At 49.6% G+C, this 27,892-nt stretch overlaps 1 protein-coding gene across 2 annotated transcripts in view; it reads right to left on the bottom strand.

Moving 5' to 3' along the window:
- Positions 1-27,892, bottom strand: part of ATP9A (ATPase phospholipid transporting 9A (putative)) — a 110,535-nt gene that overhangs the window by 26,377 nt on the left and 56,266 nt on the right. For both annotated transcript variants that reach the window (XM_049649855.1, XM_049649856.1), the window contains 2 exons: positions 21,042-21,254; positions 5,050-5,211 (listed from right to left, as the gene is read on the bottom strand). In XM_049649855.1, coding sequence (XP_049505812.1) covers positions 5,050-5,211; positions 21,042-21,254 — 375 coding nt within the window. The remainder of the gene's footprint in view (positions 1-5,049; positions 5,212-21,041; positions 21,255-27,892) is intronic.

The raw sequence follows: 27,892 nt of genomic DNA, 5'->3' as shown, positions 1-27,892 counted from the left end.
CCCCCCCCAATGACCCCTGTCCCCTCAAATGACCCCTGTCCCCTCCAGTGACCCCTGCCCCCTCCAGTGACCCCTACCCCCTCCAGTGACCCCTGCCCCCTCCAATGACCCCTGCTCCCTCCAAGACCCCTGCCCCCTCCAATGACTCCTGCCTCCCCAATGACCCCTACCCCCTCCAATGACCCCTACCCCCTCCAATGACCCGTCCCCTCCAATGACCCCTGCCCCCTCCAGTGACCCCTGCCCCCTCCAATGATCCCTACCCCCTCCAATGACCCCTACTCCCTCATACTCCATGCCCTGGTGAGACCCACTCCCACTGAGTGGGGGTAAGCAAGGCAGAAGCGATGGGAGGCCAGTTCTGACATCAGGTTGCAAAGACTCTGCCCTCCATCTTGCTCACTCTGATGAAGCCCGCCGACAAGGGAGCTGACCTACGGGGAGGCCGGTGGAACAGTGAACGAGGGTGGCCTCCTACCAAAAGAGCGGAGAACTAAAGCCTTCCGTCCAACAACCGCAAGGAGCCGAATCCCACCCACAGCACTGATTTTATCTGGTTTTCAGCTGGATCCTGCCCCGGCTGAACCCCGGATGACAGCAGCCTGTGAGAAACCACAAGCCAGAGGACCCAGCGAAGCTGCACCCAGATTCCTGGCCCACAGGCCCCGTGAGATACTACCTTCTACCGTTTTATACCGCTAAGTGTGGGGAAATCTGCCAGGCAGAACACACGACACAGTACTCCAGCAGGACTAGGGGTGCTCCGCAAGCTTTTCGATGCCCCACTCACCACGCCCAAACTCCCAGGTCATCGTGGTTAAAGAGCCTGGACTTGGGGGCCATATCACGTGGGGTCCAGCCCCAGCTCCGCCATTATCCAGCTGTGCGAACATGGGGAGAATGCTGAGCCTCCCTACCCTTCTGTTTTCTCCTTTGTCAAGTGCCCATCAAAATGGTACCTACCTTGTTGGCTTATGCTGAGGATTAACGAGTGAGTTTCTGGAAACCCTTTAGAACAGCCGCTGGCACACAACGAGCATCATTAAACGCTACCTGTCAGCGTTATTGCTGCTCCTACAGCCGATGCCATCAGTACTCTTGCTGGCACCTCTGCTCCTAATCACCCTGATCGCTAAGTACTCACACTACTGTTACCAACTTACTATAATAGAACCTACAGCTCTTTGACCTTTCAGGCATAACACACTTGGGTACATCAAGGTAGAGGGGAGTCTCCTTTCTTTTAAAGACCAAACCAAAAAGAGGAGTCACGTCCCGAAGTTGCCCAGGATTGAGCAGGGTTTACCCCAATCAAGCCGAATAATGTGAAAAACCTTTACAAATACCAAGGAGCCATCCCAAGACCAAAACAGATCCGGATGGGACGAAAGTGATCGGCACTTTTAAAGCTCCCTTGGAGCGCCTGGGGGGCTCAGTCGGTTGGGCGTCCGACTTCAGCTCAGGTCATGATCTCGCAGTCCGAGAGTTCGAGCCCCGCGTCGGGCTCTGTGCTGACAGCTCAGAGCCTGGAGCCTGTTTCAGATTCTGTGTCTCCCTCTCTCTCTGACCCTCCCCCGTTCATGCTGTCTCTCCATGTCTCAAAAATAAATAAACGTTAAAAAAAAAAAAATTAAAGCTCCCTTGGTAATTCTGATGATCCGCGAACTGTAAGAGTGACTGAACACAGTGGTTTATGAACACGGGGTCCCAGGCTTCCCAGCAAGGAAAGGGATTCTCTGAGCACAAGAGCAAATGGTGAAACAAGATGTTGAAAAAAAAATCCTAAAAGTCTGACACTGTCGAATATTGGTGAGGATGTGGAGGAATGGTGAGCCCAAAATTAGTACAAGCACTTTGGGAAAGAGTTGATGACGGATCTGGTAGCGTTAAAGATGTATATATCACCAACCCAGCAACCTGACCTCTGGACACATTCACATTATGTACAATGGAGACCGCAACAGACAAGGACATGCGGCAGTGCTGCTTCTAATGGCAAAAAAGTGGCAACTACCTCAATACGTATCAACAGGGAACTCCAGGAGACGGAACGAAGAGAGGTATATTCATACAGCACTACACTGTAACACGGCTAAAATTAACAAAGCAAGATGAAAAGTATGAACATAAAGTCCTTTTAAATGTTAAAAACAGGGGCGCCTGGGTGGCTCAGTCGGTCGAGCATCCCACTTCGGTTCAGGTCATGACCTCGCAGTTCGTGCTGACAGCTCAGAGCCTGGAGCCTCCTTCGGATTCTGTGTCTCCCTTGCTCTCTGCCCCTCCCCTGCTTGTGCTCTGTCTCTCTCTCAAAAATAAATAAACATTAACAAAAAAAAATTTAAAACAGGAAGTGGGATTATGATATGATGCCACTCATACGAAGAATAACAATATGCGCAACCATAATACACGTTACTTATACCCAAACATGTCTGATAATAGTATTTTAAAATTCATTAAAATTTTGAATTTGGTGAAGGAATAGAAAGGAAGCATATCCAGGAGGGGCAGACAGGCCTTCAGTTGAACACACAATGTTTTATTCCTTTAAAAACTTTTTTAGGGGTACCTGGGTGGCTCCATTGGTTAAGTGTCCAACTTCGGCTCAGGTCATGATTCCACGGTTCATGAGTTCAAGCCCCACGTCAGGCTCTGTGCTGATAGCTCAGAGCCTGGAGCCTGCTCTGGGTTCTATGTCTCCCTCTCTCTCTGCCCCTCCCCTCTCTGTCTCTGTCTCTCTCTGTCTCTCAAAATAAACATTTAAAAACAATTTAAATAAATAAAAATAAAAACGTTTTAAAACTACAATACCCACAAAAACATGGATGAATCTTACAAATATAAATTTGAGCAAATGCACTCAAACATGAAAAGGAGACTACTGCATGATTTCTATAAAGAGAAAATCTCAAAAAAGAGATTAATCAGTGGTAGAAATCAACAGAGTGGTCATATCCCTGTGGGGAGAGAGAGGGATGTAGACGACCAGGAAGGGGCACAACGGAGCTCCTGGGGTGACAATGGGTGGGATTCTGATCTTTGCTCTGGATGCTGGTGACATGGGCGTGCTAACTTTGTAGACACCTGAGCTGCACGCTTATGATGTTTGCACGGTTCTCTGTGTAGGCTGTACTGCAATACAAGTTTCAAAATGTATAACAACAAAATTTGAAATAAATATGACAAAATGGTGCTACTGAACGATCGCTGTATTTTCCCGATAACTTCAGTGACTGTACGAATGAAAAACCATTGAAAATACTGAATTACAACAAGGATGCCAAGGCCACTCAGTGGATAAACAACGGTCCCTTCACCAAATGGTGCTGGAACAACGTTTGCACACGTGCGAGAGGATGAAGCTGAACCCCTACCTCACACCATATACAAAAATTAACCCCAAAGGGATCGATGACTGAAAGAGCCAAAACTACAAAACTCTTAAAAAGATACATAGGAGCAAATTTTCATGAGCTTGGATGTAACAATAAAGTCTTGGATATGACACCTAAGAGCAACAAAAGAAAAAATAGATAAATTAGGCTTCACCAAAATTAGTAACTTCTGTGAATCAAAGAAATTTTATCAAAGAAAGTGAAAAGACAAAAAAATAAAAAAAAGACAACCTAGAGAGAAAGAGAAAATATTTGCAAAGCATCTCTCTGATAAGGGTCTAATAGTCACACTATATAAAGAACACTTACAACTCAACAATGAAGACAACCAAATTAAAAGGCAGGCAAAGGATTTGAATACGCATTTCTCCACAGAAGATATAAAATCGGCCAATAAGCACATGAAAATATGCTCAACATCGTTAGTCATTAAGTTAATGCAAATCACAACCTCAGCGAGATACCACTTTGCAACCACAAAAATGGCTCTAATCAAAATAGTGAAGAAGGAAAATAAAAAGTGTTGGTGAGGATGTGGAGAAACCGGAACCTTCCTACATTGCTGGCAGAATGCAAAATGGTGCAACATGACAGAAAACCATTTGGAGTTTCTTCATAAAGCTAAAAGATGGAATTATCCAGCAAGTGGGTAATGGACCCAGCAGGACCCAGCAACTCCACTCCTAAGTGTATACCCCAAAGAGCTGAAAACAGATCTTCAAATCCTTGTACACGAATGCTCAAAGTAGCACCATTCCCAACAGTCAAAAGGTGAAAACAACCCAAGTGTCTTTCAACAGATGCAGCCATAAAAAGGAATGGCGTTCAGGGCGCCCGGGTGGCTGAGTCGGTTGAGAGTCCGACTTCGGCTCAGGTCATGATCTCGCAGTTCGTGGGTTTGAGCCCCGCACAGGGCTCTGTGCTGACAGCTCAGAGCCTGGAACCTGCTTGGGATTCTGCGTCTCGACCCTCTTTCTCTGCCCCTCCCCCACTCATGCTGTCTCTCTCTGTCTCAGAAATAAACATTAAAAAAAAAAAAAAAAAAAGGAATGGAGTTCTGATGCTTACTACAAAGTGAATGAACCTGGACAACATTATGCCGGATGGGTCACGTGTCACAGGAATGCAGTTACACGAACCATCCGGCGTAGGTAAATCCCTAGAGACAGAGAGCAGAGCGGTGGTTCCGGGACTAGAAGAATGCGGGGCCGCTACTTCATGGGTAGGAGGGTTCCTTTTAGGGTGACGAAGATGTTTTGAAACTTGACGGCAGTCCTAAATGCCGATGAGTTACTCACTTCAAAACGGTTCGCTGAGGTCAACCTCACCTCGAGAGAGATATGTTGAGTTCAACAAAAGCGTACACAATGAGAAGTGTATTATTACCAAGAAACGCCCCGTCTGCATACGTTAGACCTTTCCTTAGTCTAGAACGAGGTTAACCAGAAGCCGATCAGCTCTCCGAGGTCTTGTCCGCCTGAGGGCCTGATACCGTTTTTGCTCAGGCAATTACATTCTCTTCTGAGTCTGGACAACAGACGTCACGATCAAGAGGGTAGGAAAGGGTTAAGAAAGGGCGCGGAGCTACAGGGGCACAGGCAGCCAGCCCGCCTGAGTTATTTACTCACTTGAAGTCAGAAGGAGGGTAACTCACCCGCACGATGATGCCCATGCGCTTGCTTTCGTAGGTGAAAGGGAAGATCTGTAGGATGGTGAAGTTCAGGATCTGGTCGCCAGGGGTCCTCAGCTGCATGGAAGACTGGTCCCGGCCCACCAGGGTCAGCCCCACACTTTCGGTCCACTGTACGAGGGCCACCTAAATGGGACACAGGGTCGACATCAGACTCGCCACCCAGGGTCCCGGCTCACAGGTCAAGCAAATGAACACCAGGGTGGAACTGGTGGCGGAGACGGGGCACAGGCAGCCACTGGGGCCCCCGGGGAGGCTGGGCCGGCCCGCGACGGCCTCGCTTCTCCGGGCCTGCGGGCGCTCCCACCTCCCAGCTGCCCTCGGCGCGACACAACTCACCTTCTCTTCCGGGCCCAGAGGCAGGCTGCGTGCCAGGGCCGTGGCAGAGAGAACGGGAGCGGGTCCCGCAGAGGGGGTCCCACAGAAGGTCGGGAGCGACCGCGTCTGCGACACCTGCACGGAGCCCACGGCAACAGGCAGCCCCACGAGTAAGCAACCGGGTAGGTGTCCACGGCCCTTCTCAGCCAGGCGGCTCTGCCCCCGAGGGGACGTGCGGCCACGTCCGGGGACACTGCTGGTGGTCGCAGCTGGAGAAGGGGGCGTGTGCCGGCACCTCCTGGCCTCCACCGTGAGGGGCTGTTAGACATCCCAACACACAGCAGAGATTTACCCCCCCGCCCCAGAAGACAGTCCTGCCCGCGGGTGAGGACCCCGGTCTACACGGAAGAGGAAACAGGCGCTGGAGGAAGCTACTCATTCAGCTGCCAGGCCAGGGGGGTATCCTGGAGCTGCCTGGCGCACGAGCCCGCACAGCGCGCACTGCGCTTCCTGGGGGCGTGGCTTCCGTCGCCCCCTGGAACCTTCTCCCAGCCTCAGAGAGACTGGCCTCCCTTCAGGTCAAAGGAGGGGGGCGCAAACTCCAAGACGGGGACCGGACTGGTCATGCAAGAAAGTGAAGAGGGCAGGGTGGGGACGCGCCCGCATCACATCCACAGGGGCGGCGACCCCATGACCCCACGATGCACTGATGGAGGAGGCTACCCCCGAGGGGGCGCGGCCCCGGATGGCCAGAGCTTCTGGTTTCTCAAGAAAAGAACAGAAATCTGGACCTGTGCCTGAGATCTCCCTTTAAATATAAACAATTACTTTGCATGTTTTAAAAGCCTGTGAATCTGCGGGCACCTGGGTGGCTCAGTCAGTTAAGCCCTCGACTCTTGATTTCAGCTCGTCATGATCTCACCGTTCATGGGACCGAGTCCCACACTGGGCTGTACACGGACAGCAAGGACGGAGCCTGCTTGGGATTCTCTCTCTCTCCCTCTCTCTCTGCCCCTCCTCTGCTCATGCATGTGCTCCCTCTCTTTCTCAAATAAATAAATAAACATTAAAAAATAGTGATAAAAATAAAAGCCTGTGAACCTGGCCAGGGGCCTCCAGGAAGAGAAGGAAATACAAGGGGAAAAGGAAAACAACAGAGAGGGGAGCTGGGGAGGGGTTGGACAGTGCTGGGTCCCCACCCGGACTTGCCCTTCCCCCCTCCCCCACTGCCACAGGAAGGAGGCACAAGAACATGTGGAGAGCTCACGGGGTGCCTGACAGACACAGCCTAAATGACAGGGCCACCCCGCATGCCCAGCAGAGAGCCCACTGAGCTAAGAATGACCCACTCCACCTGAGTGGATATGAAAAACCAGACTCAGAGAAGCAAGCAAGGTGGGAGGCTCCCGGCTGAAAGCAGCGACAGCCTGACATGGGATCTAATCCTGGGTCTAACAGAAACGGCCAATCCCGGATCAGCTGGGGGCCTGCCCTACAAGCACAGGGGGCCTAGACTGGGGTACAAGTTCATCGGCCCATCCTCGGTGGTGCCTGGCCGCACTCAGGCATCCACCTGACACACTGTCACCGGGAGAAAGTTGAGACGTGCGGCAGGCAGAGTAACGGCCCCCAAAGATGCCCACGACCTAATCCCGGGACCTGTCAACAGGTTACCTTACACGGCCAAATGGCCTTGGCAGGGGAGATGAAGGTTAAGGGCCTGGCCATCAGGAGCCACTCGTGGATTATGCAGGTGGGCCCAATGTAATCGTAGGGGTCCTCAAAAGGCAGAACTTTCCTGGCCGCAGCCAGAGAGGAAGTTGAGGGCAGAGGGAGGGTCAGAGAGAGGAGACGGCATCGGTTTTGAAGAGAGAGGCAAGGACATAAACCAAGGAACAGGGTAGCGTCTGGCTGCCGGGAAAGGCAAGGCAACAGATTCACCCCTGGGGCCTCCGGGAGGAACAGAGGCGCCCCGGCCGACTGGTGAGCCCTGGATCGGACCTCTCACCTACTCAAGCACCTACTCTGCTTGAATTATGTCAGCACAAGTCAACCAGGATTCCCATGGACTAGCTTTCCCCTCTGACCGACAGAAGATACTGTCACACTGACCTCCACCTGCAAAGAAAGGGCTAGTCTAGCAATGACTGTTTCTTGTCTTGTTTGCTAATAGTCTATATCAGTCTTTGAAAAAAACCATTCATTTACTGGTCTGAGTCAATGACTCTTTCCATAGGGCTTGTCTTACCTGCAAACAATCATCTCTCCAAGTCTAAAATGATCAGTGAAGATTGGACACACACAAAATGATCGCATCTCCACGTACACTGTTTATAGGGTGACACGTGTGATGGGCAATACTTCTATCTCCTACTTTCTCTCTCTTTCTGTACCACGGAAATATCTTCCTCATGTACCTGCATTTCTTTTCATTTTTAAAAAAGAAATTTTTTTTAACGTTTATTTTTGAGACAGAGAGAGACAGAGCATGAACGGGGGAGGGTCAGAGAGAGAGGGAGACACAGAATCCGAAACAGGCTCCAGGCTCTGAGCTGTCAACCCAGAACCCAACGCAGGGCTCGAACTCACGGACCGCAAGATCATGACCTGAGCCGAAGTCGGCCACTTAACCGACTGAGCCACCCAGGCGCCCCTCTTTTCATTTTTTTTAACGTTTACTTATTTTTGAGAGAGAGACAGAGCATGAGCAGGGGAGGGGCAGAGAGAGGGGGAGACACAGAATCCGAAGCAGGCTCCGGGCTCCGAGCTGTCAGCACAGAGCCCAACGCGGGGCTCGAACTCAGAAACCATGAGCTCATGACCTGAGCCAAAGTTGGACACTGAACCGACTGAGCCACCCAGGTGCCCTTCTTTTAATTTTAAGTAAACACATTTCTCAACACAACATATTACAAATACATAGGTACACACGAGCCAAAAAAAAACCCTAAGTTTACATCCTCCTTTACACACCGATTCTGTAACAAAGAAAAATTCTTCTCGAGATGCCTTCAACCGTGACTGTCGGTGAAAGGGGTTTTTTTCATTCTTGTTTTCAAGCTGCTGCTACACCGCCCCTCAAAAACCCATTTCATTGTTCTGGACAGAGGTGAAAGGCCAGTGGTAGTGGGCTTCATGGAAATGCATTAACTCCCCCAAAGCCTGCTCTTAACTACAATGGGAAGAACGCGGAACCCGGCAGTGGCTTCCAAGAGCACGTGGCAGTTCCCGCCTGGGCCAGCCCAGCCCCCTCGCCAGGGACCCTCAGGGCCGTACTGGAGGGACAGCCGGTCTGTGATTCTGAAACGGTGAGCACTGACAAGTGCGGCTGATGGGTGAAATACACCTGTAGGCAAACATCTTCCAACCTCGATTTCTTCTGCAGCGAAGCCCTCAGGGGAGCGAAGGAACGAGCCACCACCAGGCTTGCTGCTCCCCCCCCCACCCCCCGTCCAACCTCCTCATTAAAACCTCCCCGGTCTCTCTGGGGACTGGTGCCCCCAGGACCTGAGCCCTACCAAGGGGGCGGGTCACTGATTCTCACCTTCCACTCTCTGGCCCACAGCGGTTAATCTGAAGCTCCTTTCTAACAGAAATCCCCAAGGTCATACAGAGAAGAGACTGGTTTGGCATTGGGGTGCTCCCCGACCCTTCTCAAACGCAGCAGGAACACACATTTCAGGGGTCAGGAGAGACCAATGCATGTCTTTGCAAAACAAGAGGACATGAAATGAGGTTACTTCTTATCCTGACGGATCCAAACCTCCATTCGAGAGAATCATTCCATATCGTCCAATCAGAAAGGATTTGGGGGTCTAGAGTCTCATTGTCCCCAACAGCCAGAAGTCGGGGGGAGGGGGTGCTCTGAGACTTCAGGTCAGAATATCCAGAGGTCAGAGGAGCAGCAGCAAAAGAAACCCGTTAAGGTGAATGAATGAACAAGTAAATTAACTCTACCAAATGGAAACGGAGAAGGGGGCAGAAGGCCGGGGAGCGGGGGCTCCTGAGTCGGCCGCGTGTTTTGGTTTGGGCCAGGAAATCAAAAGGACGGGCTGCTATGCTCCCTCCCCAAAATGCCCATCTGAAGAATTCAGGCCAGAACGATCCATGAAAGGGCTTTTTCATCATTTGTGGGTCAGCAATAAACCACCTGTGACAAGTCTTAATAATTTTCCCTTTGTACCTGGGAAACGCGTGCTTGGGAAATACGCCAGGTCAGGCTAAAAAGCCTTGAATTCTTGTCAGGAGCAGGATACGCAGCCATCGTCAGAGCATGCGTGAATCTGGTATCTCTGGTGGCCTTCGAGAGGATCAACACCCAGACTCGAAAAGACTAGCCAGTTCGCACTAATCCAGCCTTTCAAGACCATGAATGCATCCAGAGACCTAAGGTATTCTTAATTAGGAAGCTCAGTGGACAATGCACTACCGGGGAGGGGGGGGGCTGGACAGGGAGCAGACAGGAGTAAGGCTGGCCCCATGGGGGCAGGGGTAAACTGAGGCAGGAGCCACCCCGTTCGGCCAGCCACTGCCCAGGAGAAACTAGGCCCACCGTTTCCAGATCTGACCTTTCCCAAAAAAAGCTGACTTTTCTATAACATTAAGTGATTTTTTTTAAAAAAAAATATTGCTGCAGATTTTTATTTATTTATTTTTTTTTTTTACACACAGCACGGAGCAAACAAAACACTGCCCCTGTTTTATTTATGAATCTTTGGGCAAGATGGTGGTTAAAAGGCCACTCCCTGATCCAAGTTTCTTTGACCCTGTACTTGAAATTCAGGCTCCTATCACTTAATCTGATGAAAATATAGATTTGAAAAGAAAGAATGACATCATCTCCATAAAATCTTAGCCACTCAGAAATAACTTTGCCCTTAAGTCCATTCCGGGCCAACACTAACAAGAAACGGGACAGAACCGGCCCACCGAACAGCTAATCCCAAGGGTAAGTCATTTGATAGGTTTTCTACAGCGTCCCTAAAACATTCCCAACACCCCCTCTCTTCTGAGCAACCAACACCCTATTTCAAGATTCTTACCCCACTGGTTAATAAATAACATTGTCCGAGTGTTTTCTCCTTAAATTCCTGACCTCTGTTTTCTGAACTCACCCTGGGGCGAAAACAAGGCAGCAGGAGGGCAAAGCCCCACCCACCTCCTAAATCTTTCTCCCTCATTTGCACACACGTCTGAATGCAGTCATTGTCCAACAGCCCGGAGCACAGGTACAAGGAGGCATTTAAGGAAGGGCACCCCTGAGCAATGAATGTGGTCCTGGAGGGAAAAACCTCAGGTCCGCACAAGGGCTGAGAAGGCAGGACCCCAGCAAGGCCACAGGTTTGCCCTTCCCTGGGGTGGTTTTTATCCTCACTCTGCAACACGGTTACAAAGATGCAAAAAGAGACACCTGGAGCCTTTTACACACACACACACACACACACACACACACACACACACACACACTCCGAGATGTGCAGAGATTAAACCCGTCAGGCTATGTCAGGACATCAAAATTTAAGATGGACAGAAGCGGGAGACAAAATAAATAATCTGTGGTGTACCTAAGCAGCAGGAAAGAGCGTAGCCATTAAAAATCCTATCACAGGGGCGCCTGGGTGGCTCAGTCGGTTAAGTGTCTTAACCGACTTAGCTCAGGTCATGATCTCACAGTCCATGAGTTCGAGCCCCACGTCGGGCTCTGTGCTGATGGCTCAGAGCCTGGAGCCTGCTGCAGACTCTTGTTTCTCCCTCTCTCTCTGCCCCTCCCCTGCTTGCTGTCTCTCTCTCTCTCTCTCAACAATAAACACTAAAAAAAATTTTTTTTAATAAAATAAAAATCGGGGCGCCTGGGTGGCGCAGTCGGTTAAGCCTCCGACTTCAGCCAGGTCACGATCTCGCGGTCCGTGAGTTCGAGCCCCGCGTCGGGCTCTGGGCTGATGGCTCGGAGCCTGGAGCCTGTTTCCGATTCTGTGTCTCCCTCTCTCTCTGCCCCTCCCCCGTTCATGCTCTGTCTCTCTCTGTCCCAAAAATAAATAAAAAACATTGAAAAAAAAAAATTAAAAAAATAAATAAATAAAAATCCTATCACAGATGGCTACTTGACAGGGATAAGACAATATATTACCAGGTGGACAAATCAAGATAGAATGTGGAATGACTAAACATTTAAATTATAGGTATGGAAGCGAGAGGAAAAATAACAAAATGTTTTTTTTTCTCTAATTGTTTACCTTTTCTATAACAAGCCTATGTTACACTTATAAAATCTGCTTCTCGCTGAGCTGTATCTTCACTGTACTTTTTTTTACGATTTTATTTTTAAGTGATCTCTGCACCCAATGTGGGGCTTGAACCCACAACCCTGAGATCAAGAGTCGCCCGCTCCACTGACTGAGCCAGCCAGGCACCCGTTCACCATACTTTTCTATCTCCCAGCAAGGTGACACGGGCTCAGGAATGGCCTCCTTGGCAGACTCTGCCATCGATGGGGGGACCTGTGCACGCAGCTCTTTGTTGATCTCTCGTGCTGTCTGTAAGAGGGCTGTTTCAAGGTCACTGGAGATCAGAGGAGAAACATACCCTTTTGGTTTGTCTTTCTAAGGACAGGACCCTGGAGAGATGGGTGGTGAAGACAAGGCACTCGGGGGGCTCCCAGAAGTTTTCTTAGCACCCAGTGTGGAAGCTTCTCCAGATGAGACAGAGGGAAGGGATCAAAAAACACACTTCACGGAGCCTGGGAGGCAAACATACCCCGAATGCTGGCTCAGAACAGGCCAGAATAACCAGACGCTCTGGAAGCTCACCCAACATCAGCCTGAAGCTCCCAACACAGGTGCACAGCACTCAGTAGTGTTTCGTGAGCGACAAAGCACATGCGAGCCCTCCTCCCACGGGCAGAGCAGCAGTATCGCAGTCACAGAACCAGCCCCGGGACGCGGGCTGCCTGGTTTTCGTCTCGCCAGCCACGTGGCCTTGGGGACACCCGTCAGCCAACCTACGCCTCATCCGCTAAACGGGCACCACGGCAGTAACCGTGAGCCGTAGGAGGTGCCCAGAGCACAATGCCCCTGGCACACCAAGCAGGAACTCGGCAGGTGGCCGTGTCTTACTGTCGTCAGCTCACTGACGATTTGCCCCAAATCACCCCACTAAGGAACCTTCTTGCACTGCTGGTGGGAATGCACACTGGTGCAGCCCCTGTGGAAAACAGGATGAAGCTTCCTCGAAAAGTTAAAAAGTAGGGACGTCTGGCTGGCTCGGTCAGTAGAGCATGCAACTCTTGGTCTTGGGGTTGTGAGTTCGAGCCCTCCATCGGGCAGAGAGATTAGTTAAAAAAGAATAAAAATAAAATTAAATTAAGTTAAATTAAAAGTTAAAAATAGAACTACTTGGGGCACCTTGGTGGCTCAGTCGGTTAAGTGTCAACTCTTTTTTTTTTTTTTTTGGTCAACTCTTGATTTGGGCTCAGGTCGTGATCTCATGGTCGTGAGACTGAGCCCTGCCTGTGTCAGCCTCCATGATGGGCCTGTTCAAGATTCTCTCCCCGCCTTTCCTTTCGCCCCTCCCCCACCTGCACACACACGCTCTCTCTCGGAAAAATTAGACAGAACTAGCCTACAACCAGTAATCACGCTACTGGGTGTTTACCCCAAAAATAAAACAACAAAAGAATATACGCACCCCTGTTATTTACAATAGCCAAACTGTGGAAGCAGTCCAAGTGTCCACTGACAGATGAATGGATAAAGAAGTGATAGATGATCTATAAAGAATATCCCACTGTGTGCGCGTGTCTGTGTGGAATATGGAGTATTATTCAGCCCTAAAACAAGAATGCAATCTTGCCATTTGCAATCACAGGGATGGAGTGAGAAAGTATAACGCTGAGCAAAATAAGTCAGAGAAAGAGAAGTATCATATGATTTCACTTAGGTGCGGAATGAAAACAAAACAAATGAACAAGGTGGGGGTGGGAAGAGAGAGAAACAAGCCAAGAAGCGGACTTCTATAGAGAACACACTGATGGTTACCGGAGGACAGATGGACGGGGGTTGGGGGATGGGGACTGAGTACACTTAGGATGAGCACCGGGTGGGGTCTGAAATTGCTGAAACATTATATTGTACACCTGAAACTATTACACTGTACGTCAGCTATGCTGGAATTAAAATTAAAATTTTTTTTTAATTCAAAAACTAAGTAAAATGGGGGCGCCTAGGTGGCTCCGTCGGTTAAACACCCGACTCTTGGTTTCGGCTCACGTCGTGATCCCACGGCTGTGGGATCAAATCCCACGCTGGGCTCTGCACTGAACATGGAACCCATTTGGGATTCTCTCTCCCCCTCCCTCTCCCCCCCCCCCCCCCCCCCCCCCCCCCCCCCCCCCCCCCCCCCCCCCGCCGCCCGCCAAAGAAATAAAAATAAAATCCCCCCGGTAATCAGGTCAGAATGTGGCAATTAAACACAGCCAGCAGCTGCGATCGGGGGTCTCAGGAGGCCAATGTGATGCCCTCGCCTTCCATGAAAGTCAGCAGACGGGAGGGTCTTGAAATGCCATCGAGAGACGATACGAACCCACGGCAACCCAGTGTTTTAGTCAACCTCAGGCCTCTACTGATGTCACACCTCAGTGACACACGCTTTAAAAACAAGAGCTACTGAAAGCAAGGTACAAAAGTGAATCTGTAATCTCCAATGTGCTCTTCTTAAATTTTTAAAAATGTGTCAATAATTAGGGGGCGAGAAAAAATTCTAACATATGCAAAGAAAGATCTCTGCATGAATACTCGGATACTGGTGACAATGGGTGTCTCAGAGAAAGATGTCCAGGAGGGGGAGGCCCCGTGTAGTGGGGGCAAGATGAAGGTTTCAGGGTAAGAAAGAGACACGCTTCTCATCCTATGACACAAGCATGGGGCAGGCTTGCAGAACACCCTTATACGCAATGAGAACTTGTAATTAATCGCTCTGAAATTAGTGAGCTATTCAAGGCATGGCCAAGGCATCGAGAAACTTTCAATCAGAACACACATCACACACACACACACACGTACTCACAGGGCACATGTGTGTGCACACACAAGCACCCCTACATATACACAAACACGGATACATAAACACACACACACACTTGTTGCAGACAGAAATCCAACAGGAATGTGACAGCCATAGGATTTGGTAAGGGATGTGACTTCACTCACTTCACCCTCCTTCCTTCCCTGGGCTACACGATGAATCTGCACCACAGAAACATGCAATTATGTTTCTACATAGAGACACATGTGCTTGGGGAAAATCTGTAACAGAATGTAAACTGTAATCTCTACGTGGTGGATAAAATTAACGTTTATCAACTTCTCTTTTGAATCTACATTGTTACTTTTTCTGTAATGAAGACATAAGTCTTGTGATTTCACATGCCTAAAAAAAGTTGTTTTGTTTTTTTCATATGAAAGAATTCCTGAAAAAGACGAACGAATGAATCGCAGGGTTGAGTCTACCTGCCTTAGGAGAGCACCTCCTTGACCATTCACGCCAAGAAACGAACTCGTTAGAAAAGACTGCATCACGACCACGACCCCTCCACCCTCTCCCACCGCACCCCACCCGTGACGCTGACAAACACCTGGGAAGTGACGGATTGCTGTCCGGTCCGGGCCGGGCACCCAGGAGCACCTCTCTCTGGCCAGATTAGATCTAGTTCATTTCCGCTGGGAGTTACCGCATGGGGGCAGGCAGGGCCCAGCGCCCCTCGGGCTGTAATCAATAGCTGCATAAAGACACGGCAAGCCTTCCAAAGCAGAATGTGCACAGGAAACAAATCTAGGAAATCCTGCTTTCTGTTACAGGAAATGAATCCCACCCCAACTGGTAGAAATTATTCAGGCAGCCTCTGAACTAAAACGAGTGCTGGTCTCTATGTGGATTCCGTACCCATGACCTTGCCTAGACCAGCAGTGTTTTATTGATATAGAATTTCAAAGGTGGGATTCTAGACACAGCCAAGTCGATGCGGAATCCTACAGGGATTTAGAAACAGTACAGCTTTCTGAAAGATTTTGCTGGAACTAGATTTAGCCTCCTTTCTGCCACCTGGTGTATTTATACACAGAGATTTGTATTTTCAGAAGATGCACGCTACATCTTTTGAAATAGTTTGGAAGGCAGGTCAGTAAAATATTAATAGCAGTTACACCTTTAGTTAGTAGTAGGATGACAGTTTGCTTTTTATTTTGCTTTTTATTTTATCTGTATTTTCACATAATCTGCCATAAACGCGAAATAACTATACGATAATAAATAAAGCTGGGGGGTGGGGGGGGACTGACCTCTATGAAGACACAAAAGACCAAAAGAAAACACCTCTTTTTTTTCCAATCACTACTCGGAATCTTAGAAAAACAAGAGAAATCTGAATCTGAGTGGAATGTATGAACAGGAGCGGAGAAGCACAAAGCATTCTGTGAAAGATTAACCCTCATGGAAAAACTCTGCCCGGCCCTAAACCAAATATATCAAAGTTGGGTGGGAACCAGGAGCCTGGGACAGGCGTTGAAGGCCTCCTGTATGCGTGCCGATCAATAGCCAAAATTAGGAGCTCACAGGGAGCGGTACTGATCGGATCGTCATTTCTGAAACTTGTTCAAATGCCAATCCCATTAAACCCCCTCCAAGCTACTGGTCCTCCGCCCATAACTACCCAGAATCTGGCCCTCTTAGACATCTATTCAGGGATAGTGTCTCCCAGTTCCAGATGGAAAAGCAAGATCAAACAGACTAAATTCGGTGGAGAGATGATGACAGATCTGAAGTTTTTGGTTATTACAGCACAAGTCTGAAGAAATGGGTCGGATCATCCACATCCATCCTCCTCCCACTCTCCCTCGCTCTACACACAAGGCCCATCTCAGAATCTGGCCAAGGGTTGCAACATCCTTCACCCCTGGAAATCGGGTTCAAATGTCAGTGGTCACGGATGAACTGGGTGCACAGTTGTGCTGTTCCATAAACACCAAGCAGACCACAAGGGGTCGCCTTCCAGGAGCCGCAATCCAGTGCCCCCAAGAAGGACAGATGACAAGGGGTCATCCCCCAGGGGCCACAATCCAGTGCCCCCAAGAAGGAGAAAGAAGCTACTGGACAGGGAAAGCCACATCCGAAAGTCCTTTAATTTTTGAAGTTTGGAACAGGGTCTCGTTGCGGTAACCCCGCCCCTCCCCAAACGCCATCAAGCACCAGGCTCACCGATGTTCTCCAATTAGTCTGGACCTTCGAAACACTTCATTTACCAGAGAAGCCCCGTCCCTCCCTAAAATGAACAACAAAAAACAACTGGAAGCCCTTGTAACGCTGAGGGAAGAGAAAGATGGTTTAAAAATGATTCTAGGAGGCACTCGGGTGGCTCAGTCGGTCAAGCGTCCGACTTCAGCTCGGGTCATGATCTCGCAGTTTGTGAGTTGGAGCCCCACATCAGGCTGTGTGCTGACACCTCAGAGTCTGGAGCCTGCTTCCGATTCTGTCTCCCTCTCTCTCTCTCTCTCTGCCTCTCCCCGGCTCACGCTCTCTCAAAAATAAATAAAAACATTGGGGCGCCTGGGTGGCTCAGTCAGTTGAGCGTCTGACTTCGGCTCAGGTCATGATCTCGCGGTCCGTGGGTTCGAGCCCCGCATCGGGCTCTGTGCTGACAGCTCGGAGCCTGGAGCCTGTTTCAGATTCTGTGTCTCCTTCTCTCTGACCCGCCCCCGTTCATGCTCTGTCTCTCATGCTCTGTCTCTCTCTGTCTCAAAAAAAAAAATTTTTTTTTAAATAAAAAAAAATAAATAAAAACATTAAAAAAAAAGGTATCGGGGTACATACACATAATTATAAAAAGCTGTCTTTAAGACTATTCAAAAATTTGGGAAAGAGGGATGATGAAATACCAAGTTTAAAACAGAGGGTATGAAACTCTATGCTAAAATTCCCTTTTCAGTTAAAAACATATGAAAAGATATTGGGGGTGCCCGGCTGGCTCAGCCCGTGAAGCATGCGACTCTTGATCTCAGGGTGGTGAGTTCGAGCCCCAGAGTGGATGCAGAGATCCCTGAGAAATAAAATATTAAGAAAGAAAAAAGATACTGGAAGATCACACATCAAAAACTTCTCGGTGGCCTCTAGAAAATAACTTAGGAAAATGACTAAGAGCTCGGGTTCTGACAAGACGTCCCCTGGGTTAAAACCCTGGCCCTGTCACTCAGGGGGCTGCCGCGATACGATGAATCAGCAAGGGGAAGGGAAACTTTGCCGCGTTAGCATCTCTGAGAGCAGGACAGGCCAACAGCACGCGCCTCCTTAAAACGCGCACTGAGGACAGCGGCAACGACACAGACACGGAGCCTGCCCAGTAACTGTCAGACCCAAACTAAGGAACGTTCTACAAGATAAACGCCTGTATTGCTCAAAAGCGTCAAGGCCATGAAAGTCCAGGAAAGCCGAGGAGCTGTTCCAGATTTAAGGAGACAAGAGGTGTGACAGCAGAATGCAGCGTGTGTTCCTGGGTTGGATTCTGATGGCGGGGTTGCGGGGGGGAGGGGGATTCTTTTTTTTTTTTTTTTTTTCGTGAAGCTAAGGAGAAGCTAAGTCATGGGACAACTGATGACATTTCAATAACCCCTGCAGGACAGAGAACTGTACTACTGTAGCAATGTTAATTTCTGATTCTGATGAATGTCCTTGTTTTTTAGGAAAAAAAAAATAAAACACTTAAAAGCAAAAAAAGATTGGGGGCGCCTGGGTGGCTGAGTTGGTTAAGCGTCTAACTTCGGCTCAGGTCATGATCTCAGGGTTCGTGGGTTCAAGCCCCACATTGGGCTCCACATTGCAGTGCAGAACCTGCTTGGGAGTCAGTCTCTCTCTCTCTCTCTCTCTCTCTCTCTCTCTCTCCGTCTCTGTCTGTCTCTCTGTCTCTCTCTCTCTCTCCCTCCTCCCCTGCTCTCTCTCTCAAAATAAATAAACTTAAAAAAAAAAGGCAAATAAGGATCATGTCTGCAGCTGACTCTTCGAAGGTGAGAGAGACTGATAAAGCACAGGTAGAAAAAAGCTAACATTGGAGGAATCTGAGTGAAGTTTTGGTAAAAGGGGAATTCTGAGTACGAGTTCTACAACTTTTTTTGTAAGTCTGAAATGATTTCCAGAATAAAAAGTTTAAAAAAAAAAAATCCAGGTGACTTTAGGCTAAATGTTTAACCTCTCTGTCCTGGATGTTTCTCTTCTGAAAATCGAGATAATAAAAGTACCTCTTAGTTGCTAGAAAGATTAACTAAGATAATACACAGAAAGCACTTCAAATGTGATCTGACGGGTATCAGATGCTCAAGGAAAGTTGCCTATTGTCATCTTTTAAGAACGAGACTGCAAGTGACCCAGTTTCTTCTTATAGTTGTCTGAAGTGTCCAAATTTTCTATCCTGAAATGTAATGGCTTTCGTAATCAGAATACAAGTTTTCTGGAAGGGACGGAGGGAGAAGGAAAAAAAACCAGAATGTTCCCTATGCCTGAATCATACTCAAGTCAGGAAGGCAAAGAATGTATTATTTTCATACTGGCCAAGTGCTCTGCTACACGTATGCAGAGTGCTCCCATCATATGAGACCCCGGGAGGAAAACCAATTAGGGGCTTGTTACAAAAAATAAAGATCAGCCGTGCTACGAGACTCTCTGCTCTTGAACATGGCATCAGATGAGTCCTTGTGGTCCTAGCAAAATAACGTGCTTATTACGTATAAACAACGACGTGGCTGACCAAACTTCATCAGAACGCTTTAGTGTTTCAAAGGACGCCATCGTGAAAGTCCAAAGACAGCCTTCGGAATAGGAGAAATTGCTTGCAAATCATATATCCCACAAGAGACTCTGGTCTAGAATATACAAAAAAACCTCTTTCAACTCAACAACAAAAAGACACATAAGTAAAAGGGGGCAAAGGACACTGGAGAGAAGATACACAAAGAGCCAAGAAGCACATGAAAAGCTGCTCAGCCTTCGTGGCCATCAAGGAAATGCAAATGAAAACCCCGAGGGAGATTTCACCTCACGCTCCCTAGGATGGCCAGAATCAAAAGGCCCGACAAGGACACATGATGGCAAAGGAGGAGGGAAATTGGAACCCTTACACGTGGTTGGTGGGGATGCAAAATAACGTAGCCCCTTTAGAGAGCAGTGTGGCAGTTTCGAAAAGGTCAAACGTAGTTTTGACCATACAGCCCGGCAGTCCTACTCCCAAAGATACGCCAAGAGAAATGAAGATTCTCTCCAAAGATACACCAAACACTTGTGAAACAAAGGTCCGCGGCGGCAAAAGAATAAAAGAAAAAAAGAAGCAATCCGAAAGTCCATCAACTGACAAACGGATACACAAAATGTAGTATTATCCACACGATGGAACATTATTCGTGCACAGAGAGGCACGAAGGGCTGAGACGTACCACTGCATGATGCGTCTTCAAAACAAACACGAAGTGAGAGAAGCCAGACACACGTGTCACATACTGTAAATTTCCATTTGTGTGAAACGTCCAGACTCGGCAAATCCGGAGACAGCGAGCTTGGGGGGGGGAGGGGGGCAGGAGTCCAGGAGAAGATATGGGATGGAGTGCCTCCTTTAAGGGGGATAAAAACGTTCTCCCCCTGATCGCGTAATGGAGGCCTCAGGCCGTGAGGATACTAAAAATAAACAGTGAACTGTAGATGCTAAATGGGTAATTGTATGGCATGTGGATTGTATCTTAATAAGGCTGATGTTTTTAAAAAGGGGAAGATGTGGATTAAACGGGACCCTTATGTGCTGGCCATCTGAATCACAAGCAACACCTCTTTGCTATTTGTGTACTTGGGATGGATCTTTTTTTTTTTCTTCTTCTTCTTTTAATGAAGTACTCTGAGTATCCTCATTGACTTTTAAAAAACATTTTTTAATGTCTATTCAGTTTTGAGATAGATAGAGACAGGGGGTGAGTGGGGAAGGGGCAAAGAGAAAGAGAGAGACAGAGAGAGAGAGAGAGAGAGAGAGAGAGAGACACACACACACACACACACACACACACACACACACACACACAGAATCCGAAGCAGGCTCCAGGCTCTGAGCTGTCAGCACAGAGTCCGTCGCGGGGCTCGAACTCACAAACTGTGAGATCATGACCTGAGCAGAAGTTGGACGCTCAACCGACCGAGCCACCCAGATGCCCTGAGTACTTATAATTTTTTGTTTATTTATTATTTTTGAGAGGATGGGGGAGGGGCAGAGAAAGAGAGAGAGACACAGAATCCGAAGCAGGCTCCAGGCTCCGGGCTGTCAGCAGAGCCCGATGCGGGGCTCGAACCACGAACTGTGAGAACGTGACCTGAGCCGAAGTCGGACGCTCAACCGACCGAGCCCCCCCGGGCGCCCCACGTTTGGGACATATCTTAAGTCCGAGAGTGTTTCCTCCAGGGGAAGGAAGTTCTGCACGCGTGGAAAAGTGTATTTCCCTGGCAGGGCCGCGCCACCCTGGCTCGTGTCTGCTCACGGGTGGCTCCCCGGGGAACCCCACGCCCGGCGTGTGGAACAGAGGCGCACGGCGTCTCTCGGCGCCTCGCCACGCCTGCCGGCGGCTTACCTCATCCGGGCTGGAGGCCTGGTACACACGGCAGGAGTCTTCATAGCGCTTCTCAGCCTCGGCCTGGTCGGTCGCGCCGTTGGACTCGTACACGGGAGTCACGTTGTGGCAGAGGGCGATGGCCTTCACGGCCTCGTGCACACGGCTACTCATGGTCCGCCGCACCTTGGTGGTGAGCGTGGGGCCCTTCTGAGCAGGCGGGTCCTGGGATTGCTACAGGAAAGACAAAAGAACAAGGAGGATGACTGGAGACACAGAAGGGTCTAGAATGTGTGAAAGAGCAACCACGTGGAGACACTGCTTTTCTTCGCGTGGCTTCAATGCACAGCGCTCAGACGACATCTGCAGTGACACCGCGCTCAACGGCAAGTGATTTTCAGGAGCCCAATCATTTACAGCAAAACGGAGGAAAAAATTACAATTCAGGGGATGCGGGTCATTCTACCCATGAACAAGTCAATCCGTCTTCATTTCGGTGGCATCAGGGCCTCTGACAGAGCGAAGCCCCCACTGCGTTGCAGGCGAGGCCGGTGAGGTCAGGGCTTCTCAAGCTGGGCGCTACCGACGTGGGGAAGATGATTCTCTATTGCAGGGGCTGTCCTGTGCTCTGTATTCTACAGACCTCAGATGCCCTCCCATGGTCCATGGAGCCTACCTGGTCAGCCCCTGCCCACCTCTGTAACCTCCCTTCTTGCCACGTTCCTCATCCTCCTCTCTGCTCCAGCCACACTGGCCTTCCTGTTCTCTGAACACTGCCACACTCCTTCCTGCCTCAGGGCCTTTGCACCTGCCTTGCCCTCTGCCGGGCACATCATTTCCCAGATCTCAGCAGGGCTGGCTCACTCCATGTCATCACTGAAGGTCTCGATTCAAATGCTGCATCCTCAGAGAGGCCCTCCGCAAGAGCCCCAGCTTATCTTCCTGCCAGAAGTCATGCTTCCACACTGCAATGCGGGATGTCGTGTTCCGGCTAAAACCGACTTGTTGACCTGACGACTCTCCCGTTAAGCCGTGAGAACAGAACTTGTCCACGTGTGTGTTATCTGTCACCGCAATCCTAGGGCCCACGGCAGTGCCTGGCACGCACCGGTATTTGAGGAGCAAATGAACAACTTTGTGTTGCTAAGGCGACGGTGGCACATCTTGCCCGGACAGGATTTTTTTTTTTTCTATTTCCAGGAAGAAATAAATATCAAATTGGCCGACATCAGTTCTGGGTTTTACATCACAGTTTGGGACGAAAAGAACCCCTGCAACATAGTCTTGCTCCACGGCTGAGCCCCGGAAGTCAGAGAAGTTTCGGGAGCGACCGGAGCCCACGGTCCATTAGAAACGTATTTCATCCAGCAGAAGAGAAGGGACCCGATCTTTTGGAATGAATCCCGTCTTCTACCCGTGAACATGCGGTTGCCCAAAATAGAGAACAGATGAGAAGAAAACGACTTTCATTTAATTTTTTAATACTATTTTTAGCAGTGGCATTAGACTCCTCAGGTAATTAGACAATTACTAAATTATTCTGGTCATACAGGCACACACAGTGCTCCGGCTTCCTGCTCTGTTAACCTTTGGTGCCAAGAGGACACGAGTTTCACTTCCAGGCCAAAGGGCACTGCATGGTTACGATAATTAGGGTAATGAATCAGAACTCCAGTTTAAATGAATCATTATTTGCCAAGTGCTTTTAATTATAAAGAATTTACCTCTAAAATTATAACAAGGACTGAAGATTTACAGAAAGGTCCTCTCCGCTGGAAAGACCAAATCCAGAACGTTCTCTCTGAGCTCTGTAATTTATGTTCTAGCCACAGACGCGTGTCTTCATTTTTGCCCACATTCCTCAGCACCTGGGCCAAATTATTATCTAACATCAGGGCAACAGCAAGACCTCTGACCAAGCCATCGCTTCGGCCGGCAAGGTTTGCAGATAGCGGGTTTGAAGGAGAGGACGAGCGAAGGGCATCCTTCGCAAACCTCTGGATTTTACCAGCAGTCTGATGTCACGTCTGCAGAAGTCACACGCTTCCAGCAGTATTTCAAATGTGGGCTGGCACAGAGCTTTGGGGTTTTGTATCCCAGGGGAAACCAGTCTAGAGCGAGGCAGAGAGAGAGACACGGCCGCTCAGGTCTTTGCAAAGACCTCGCGTCCAGACCAGGGCACCATCTGACAACAAGTCAGAAGGCGAGGCTGATTGGCCCCAACCAACATCACAGGGATTGGTGTAATGTCCCCACGTTCGTTTGTCTCTCTCCCCAATCAACAATCATCCCCCTTTCCGACCAAGATGTCTCAGGGAGGAGGAATTAGAATCGCCGATTCTGAAGCTGGCTTTTAATTCTCAAAGAAAAGGCTCATCCACACACCGAATGGCAATCCACGTAGATCGTTAAGGTGCTGGGAATTCCCAGGGGCTCTGCCAGCATGAGTATTAGGGCCCGGTCTTCAAACACCCTCACGTTGCCCATATGGAAGAGTTTCACGTCGTACGGTGTTTATCTCCAGCCTCCTCCCCACAGGCCCTTTAACCCACACACATTTCTCCTTACTTAAAAAATACCAGGGGAAAATAAAAACAGATGTGGTATCCACAGAGGCTGGTTACAGCTCTTTTCGCCCTGGGGAGAAACCACCGGTCCTCTCGTGGAAGGGGCACAGCACAGCTCCACATGAGGTCAGAAGCTAGAGGAGGAGTCAAGACCCCCACGTCCAAGGGCCCCTGGCCCCGGCCCTCAGGCGGGAACCTCGCACCACATAATGCTTCGAGGTCATTCGACATATCCCAGCCAACACACGAGACGCAGAGGTGAAAATGAACCACAGACCTCCATTTCTCGTTATCGATCCACGGCAGGGACGCGCCCCAGCGAGAACTCCAGTCTCCGTACCGGAGGAGAGATTAATGCAAAAACTCAATGCTCAGTCAGCACAAGCATCCCTTTTCTTTCTGAAGTGCAATGAAAACGTCACCACTCACGAGCATTCGTAGCACTCACGGATATTAGGAATGGGCCGCCACTGGTAAAAATACACTCACATCAAAGAGGAAGGACTCCTGTTTCGACAGCCCTGCTTTGCTCCCCAAATAAAGCTCAAAGCTGAGAGCTCATTAACCTCAAAGGGCCACCCCCACAGAGACAGGCCCACACCCACTACTTCCAGATGGGTCCACGGAGGTACAGGACGATTAAGCGACTGAATGACCACAACGTTTACCGCTCAACAGACATCCCCCAGCATGACACAGGCAGCGCTTTTCAGTTTGTTGAAATCGAACCCCGCAGAACACCGGGCTTCTCAACGTGGGCACTTCCGCCCCTCCCCCCACCACAGGGCAATGTCCGGAGACACTCTTGGTTGTCAGAGCTGGGGGAGGGGGTGCTACAGACATCTGCACGGTAGAGGCCAAGGGCGCTGCTGACCATCCCGCGACGCACAGCTCACACAACGAAGAACGATCCGGCCCGATACGTCGCCGTGCCAGGGCTGAGAACCGGGGTACAAAGCCAGGGCCTGGACTAGGGTGAGGGAGGGGAGACTTCACTGTGCTAATCCAGAGCTGGATCCCATCGATTCCAAACTGCAGAACTGTGTTCATCACGGCCTTCTGCCTGAATTTTTTAAATATCGCATCACCATAGGACTTATCTTGACTGCTGTGTTTGGGGTTGTTGCGGGTTTTTTCCGGCATCTCATTAAGTTTTGCTCCTTGGGGGCATACCTCAGTCTCCTTACCCTAGTCCCAGCCCTGTTAGAAAACCATTAAAATTATCATAATCACTGACACGAGTGAAAAAAAGTTAAGTTGGCTCGTGCGTGTGCGTGTGTGCGTGTGAAGAAAAGTAAGTTTGATAGTGATATTCTAACAGTGGTTCTTAACTGGAAACGCTTCCCAGAATAACCAATAAAGATTTTAAGAAATATATATGTTCGGGCCTTCTATACCTAAAGAATGCAGTAAGGCCCAAGCATAGATATAGATACAGAGAGAGATTTTCTAAACCTCACACACAATTCTGATGCTCCGCTCTAGTTAAAAAGAATTAGGAAAGTATGACGGCTTCGTGTTGAGAAGGAAAAAGAAACATACACAGAAACAAAACATACCTCCCTCCAGACACGCAAAAGCAGAGGAACAGTTTGGCAGTGTAAATCTAGGTTTTTTCTTCGTGCCTATCTACATTCTTTATTTCTTCTGCAGCAACGAAACGTATCCTAGGGGCGCCTGGGTGGCTCAGTTGGCTAAGCGTCACTCTTCGGCTCAGGTCATGATCTTGCCGTTCATGAGTTCGAGCCCTGTGTAGAACTCTGCCAACGGCTCAGAGCCTAGAGCCTGCTTCTCTCTCTCTCTCTCTCTCTCTCTCTCTCTCTGCCCCTCCCCCACGCACACTCTGTCTCTGTCTCTCAAAAATAAACTTTAAAAAAAAGATAAAAATAAAAATAAATGTTGCCTTAATTTTGAAGATGAAAATAAAGAGTGACTTTTCTTCGGTCCACGGGTCATCTTGCAAACTGTTTTAGAGTCCACGGATTTAGACACTGATGTTCTGAAAAATAAGGGGAAACTTCAGATTCATAGTAGCTGTTTTCAAACACTGCTGTTGTTCGGAAGGCTCACTTGTTACAAGTTTTATGTTTAGAGATTCTGTCCCAAGTGATCTGACCCAGTTGCTCCAAATACTGGGCTTCATGAAACACTGGCACAAAAATCCCATTATCCAACTCTAAATTTAAGTGAGTGACTGTAATGGGCTCAGGAGAATCTTTTCGGGTGGTGGGTATATTCTAAAATTGGGTTGTAGTGGTCTAATTTAGTTATAGTTCCACAACTCTGTAAACTTACTAACAAAGTTACTGAAAGGGACACAACATAGCTGAATTTTATGGCTGTTTTAAAAACCCGGGAAAGCCTCCATAACCCCATCACAAAAGTATTTATGTGCCCACTGCAGGATTTTTAGATGTCATGAGAAAAGAAAGGACGCACCTCGCTGAGGTGGGCGGGTACTGTTATTCTGAGCTCACTCCAGTCTCCAGACAACCTAACCCTACAACACCCAGGCATTTTAAATCCAAGGCCAGGACGGGCAAATCAATTCACGAGCTTCCGCTAAGGAAGGGGTGTGGGGTAGAGTTCATGGTTAAGACGTGTCGTTTCTGCCTTTTAACACTTTACTATGAGTGCTATCTGTGCTAAGGTGAAAACGGACCATAAAAGCTGAGCTACGCAAATATCCCCGAGAACGGATGGTTTCTGTAAACACCACAAGCTCATAAAAGCACCACCGAAACGCGCCAGGCTGTGTCTCCTGCCGGGGGACACGCACAGTGACCGTGAAGCCGTGCAGTGTAATCATCGGCCGGCCAGCGGTGCTGAGAAGGGGGCTGGAGAGGCAGGGGTGTCCGGCCAGGCGCCGATAAGCGTGAGAACCCACACGGTGGACCCCCTCGGGTGGGGCCCGGAAGGCATTTGGGGGCCGATGGTTCAGAGGGAAGAGTCCCTTCCGAGCCAGCTCCCCTGCCCTGGGGGAGGTGGGGGGAGGGAGGAGGGTGGGCATGAAGGCCACGCCTGGACCACGTGCAAGTCTCAGCCCCAAGAGGGAGCTGACGGTACAAGGGGGGCCCCTGAGCAAGAGGAGAAGCAGGAAAACCGTGCGGGGGGGCCGGGAGGGAGACTGCAGACAGCCGAGCAAGGGAGAGCGGAATTTCGCTCTAGCGAGTGAGAAGGGCTGGGGTGCAGACAGCGAGGGGGAACGCCAGTATCTGCAGAGCAATGGAAGCCGGGGGGGGGGGGGGGGGGGGGGGCGCCCGCGGGGGGGGGGGAGGGGAGGGGGGGGGGGGGCGGGGGGGGGGGGGGGGGGGGGGGGGGGGGGGGGGGGGGGGGGGGGAAAGGGACCGCCTAGGACGGAGGTACAGGAGCTGGGACAGAGCCCTGGGGGCACCGGTGCCACAGAGGAAGACAGGTCAGAGAGAGGGGCAGGAACGGGGGTTGGCTGTGGCCTTTCCTTCCTGTCCAACAGAGTCCTCGTGATTTTTCAGGAATCCTAAAGTACATCTTTGAAAATGGTCCATGGACCCGTTTGGAGACAAGCCACAAATGCCCACACGGGGAGCCTCGAAGAAAACTACAGGAGTTTCACCACTGACTGTACAGGAGAACGTTACATAAATCAAATTAACTGTCCTCCATTTAAAACCCACTCCCACTTCCCAGCTTCATCTCCTGCTCTGCCGTTTTTAGGAGATAACCTGGAAACCCGGGCATGCCTACCAGCGAATGTCCCGGAAAATTAAATGCCCGGTAGAATGCCCGGTTCTGTGCCATGCAGTACTCATGGATTCCACCTTTAACCCCTGTAGAGAAATACTTCCTGCACATTTCTAACTGGATTTCTGACAATAAAATCATCGTCTATTTTGACAAATTTAAGTAAAACCCGGCCTCTTTCTTCTCCTCTCCAAACGAGAGCCACAACATGTACCCGCGGGTAAGCACTTAGCCCTGATGTGTCTCAGAATTACCAAGGCATCTGTTGGTATGTCATCTTATGTTTTTTTTTTTAAGTTTTTTTATTTTTCAGAGAGAGAGGGGGGGAGCACAAGCAGGGGAGAAGCAGAGAGACAGGGAGAGGGGGGGAGGGGGGGGGGGGGAGAGAGAGAGAGAGAGAGAGAGAGGGAGAGAGAGGGAGAAGAATCCCAAGCAGGTTCCACCCTGTTAGAACGGGGCCAAACCCGGGCTCGAACCCACGAACCATGAGATCGTGACCTGAGCCAAAATCAAGAGTCGGATGCTCAACTGACTGTGCCAGCCAGGCGCCCCCTCATTTTAAGATTAAAACACAGAAACCCAGGG

This window comes from Panthera uncia (genome assembly GCF_023721935.1).
Source record: "Panthera uncia isolate 11264 chromosome A3 unlocalized genomic scaffold, Puncia_PCG_1.0 HiC_scaffold_11, whole genome shotgun sequence".
In the NCBI taxonomy this organism is placed as follows: Eukaryota; Metazoa; Chordata; class Mammalia; order Carnivora; family Felidae; genus Panthera; species Panthera uncia.
Note: the sequence above shows the minus strand (reverse complement) of the source record. Positions and strands in the feature narration are given on the sequence as shown.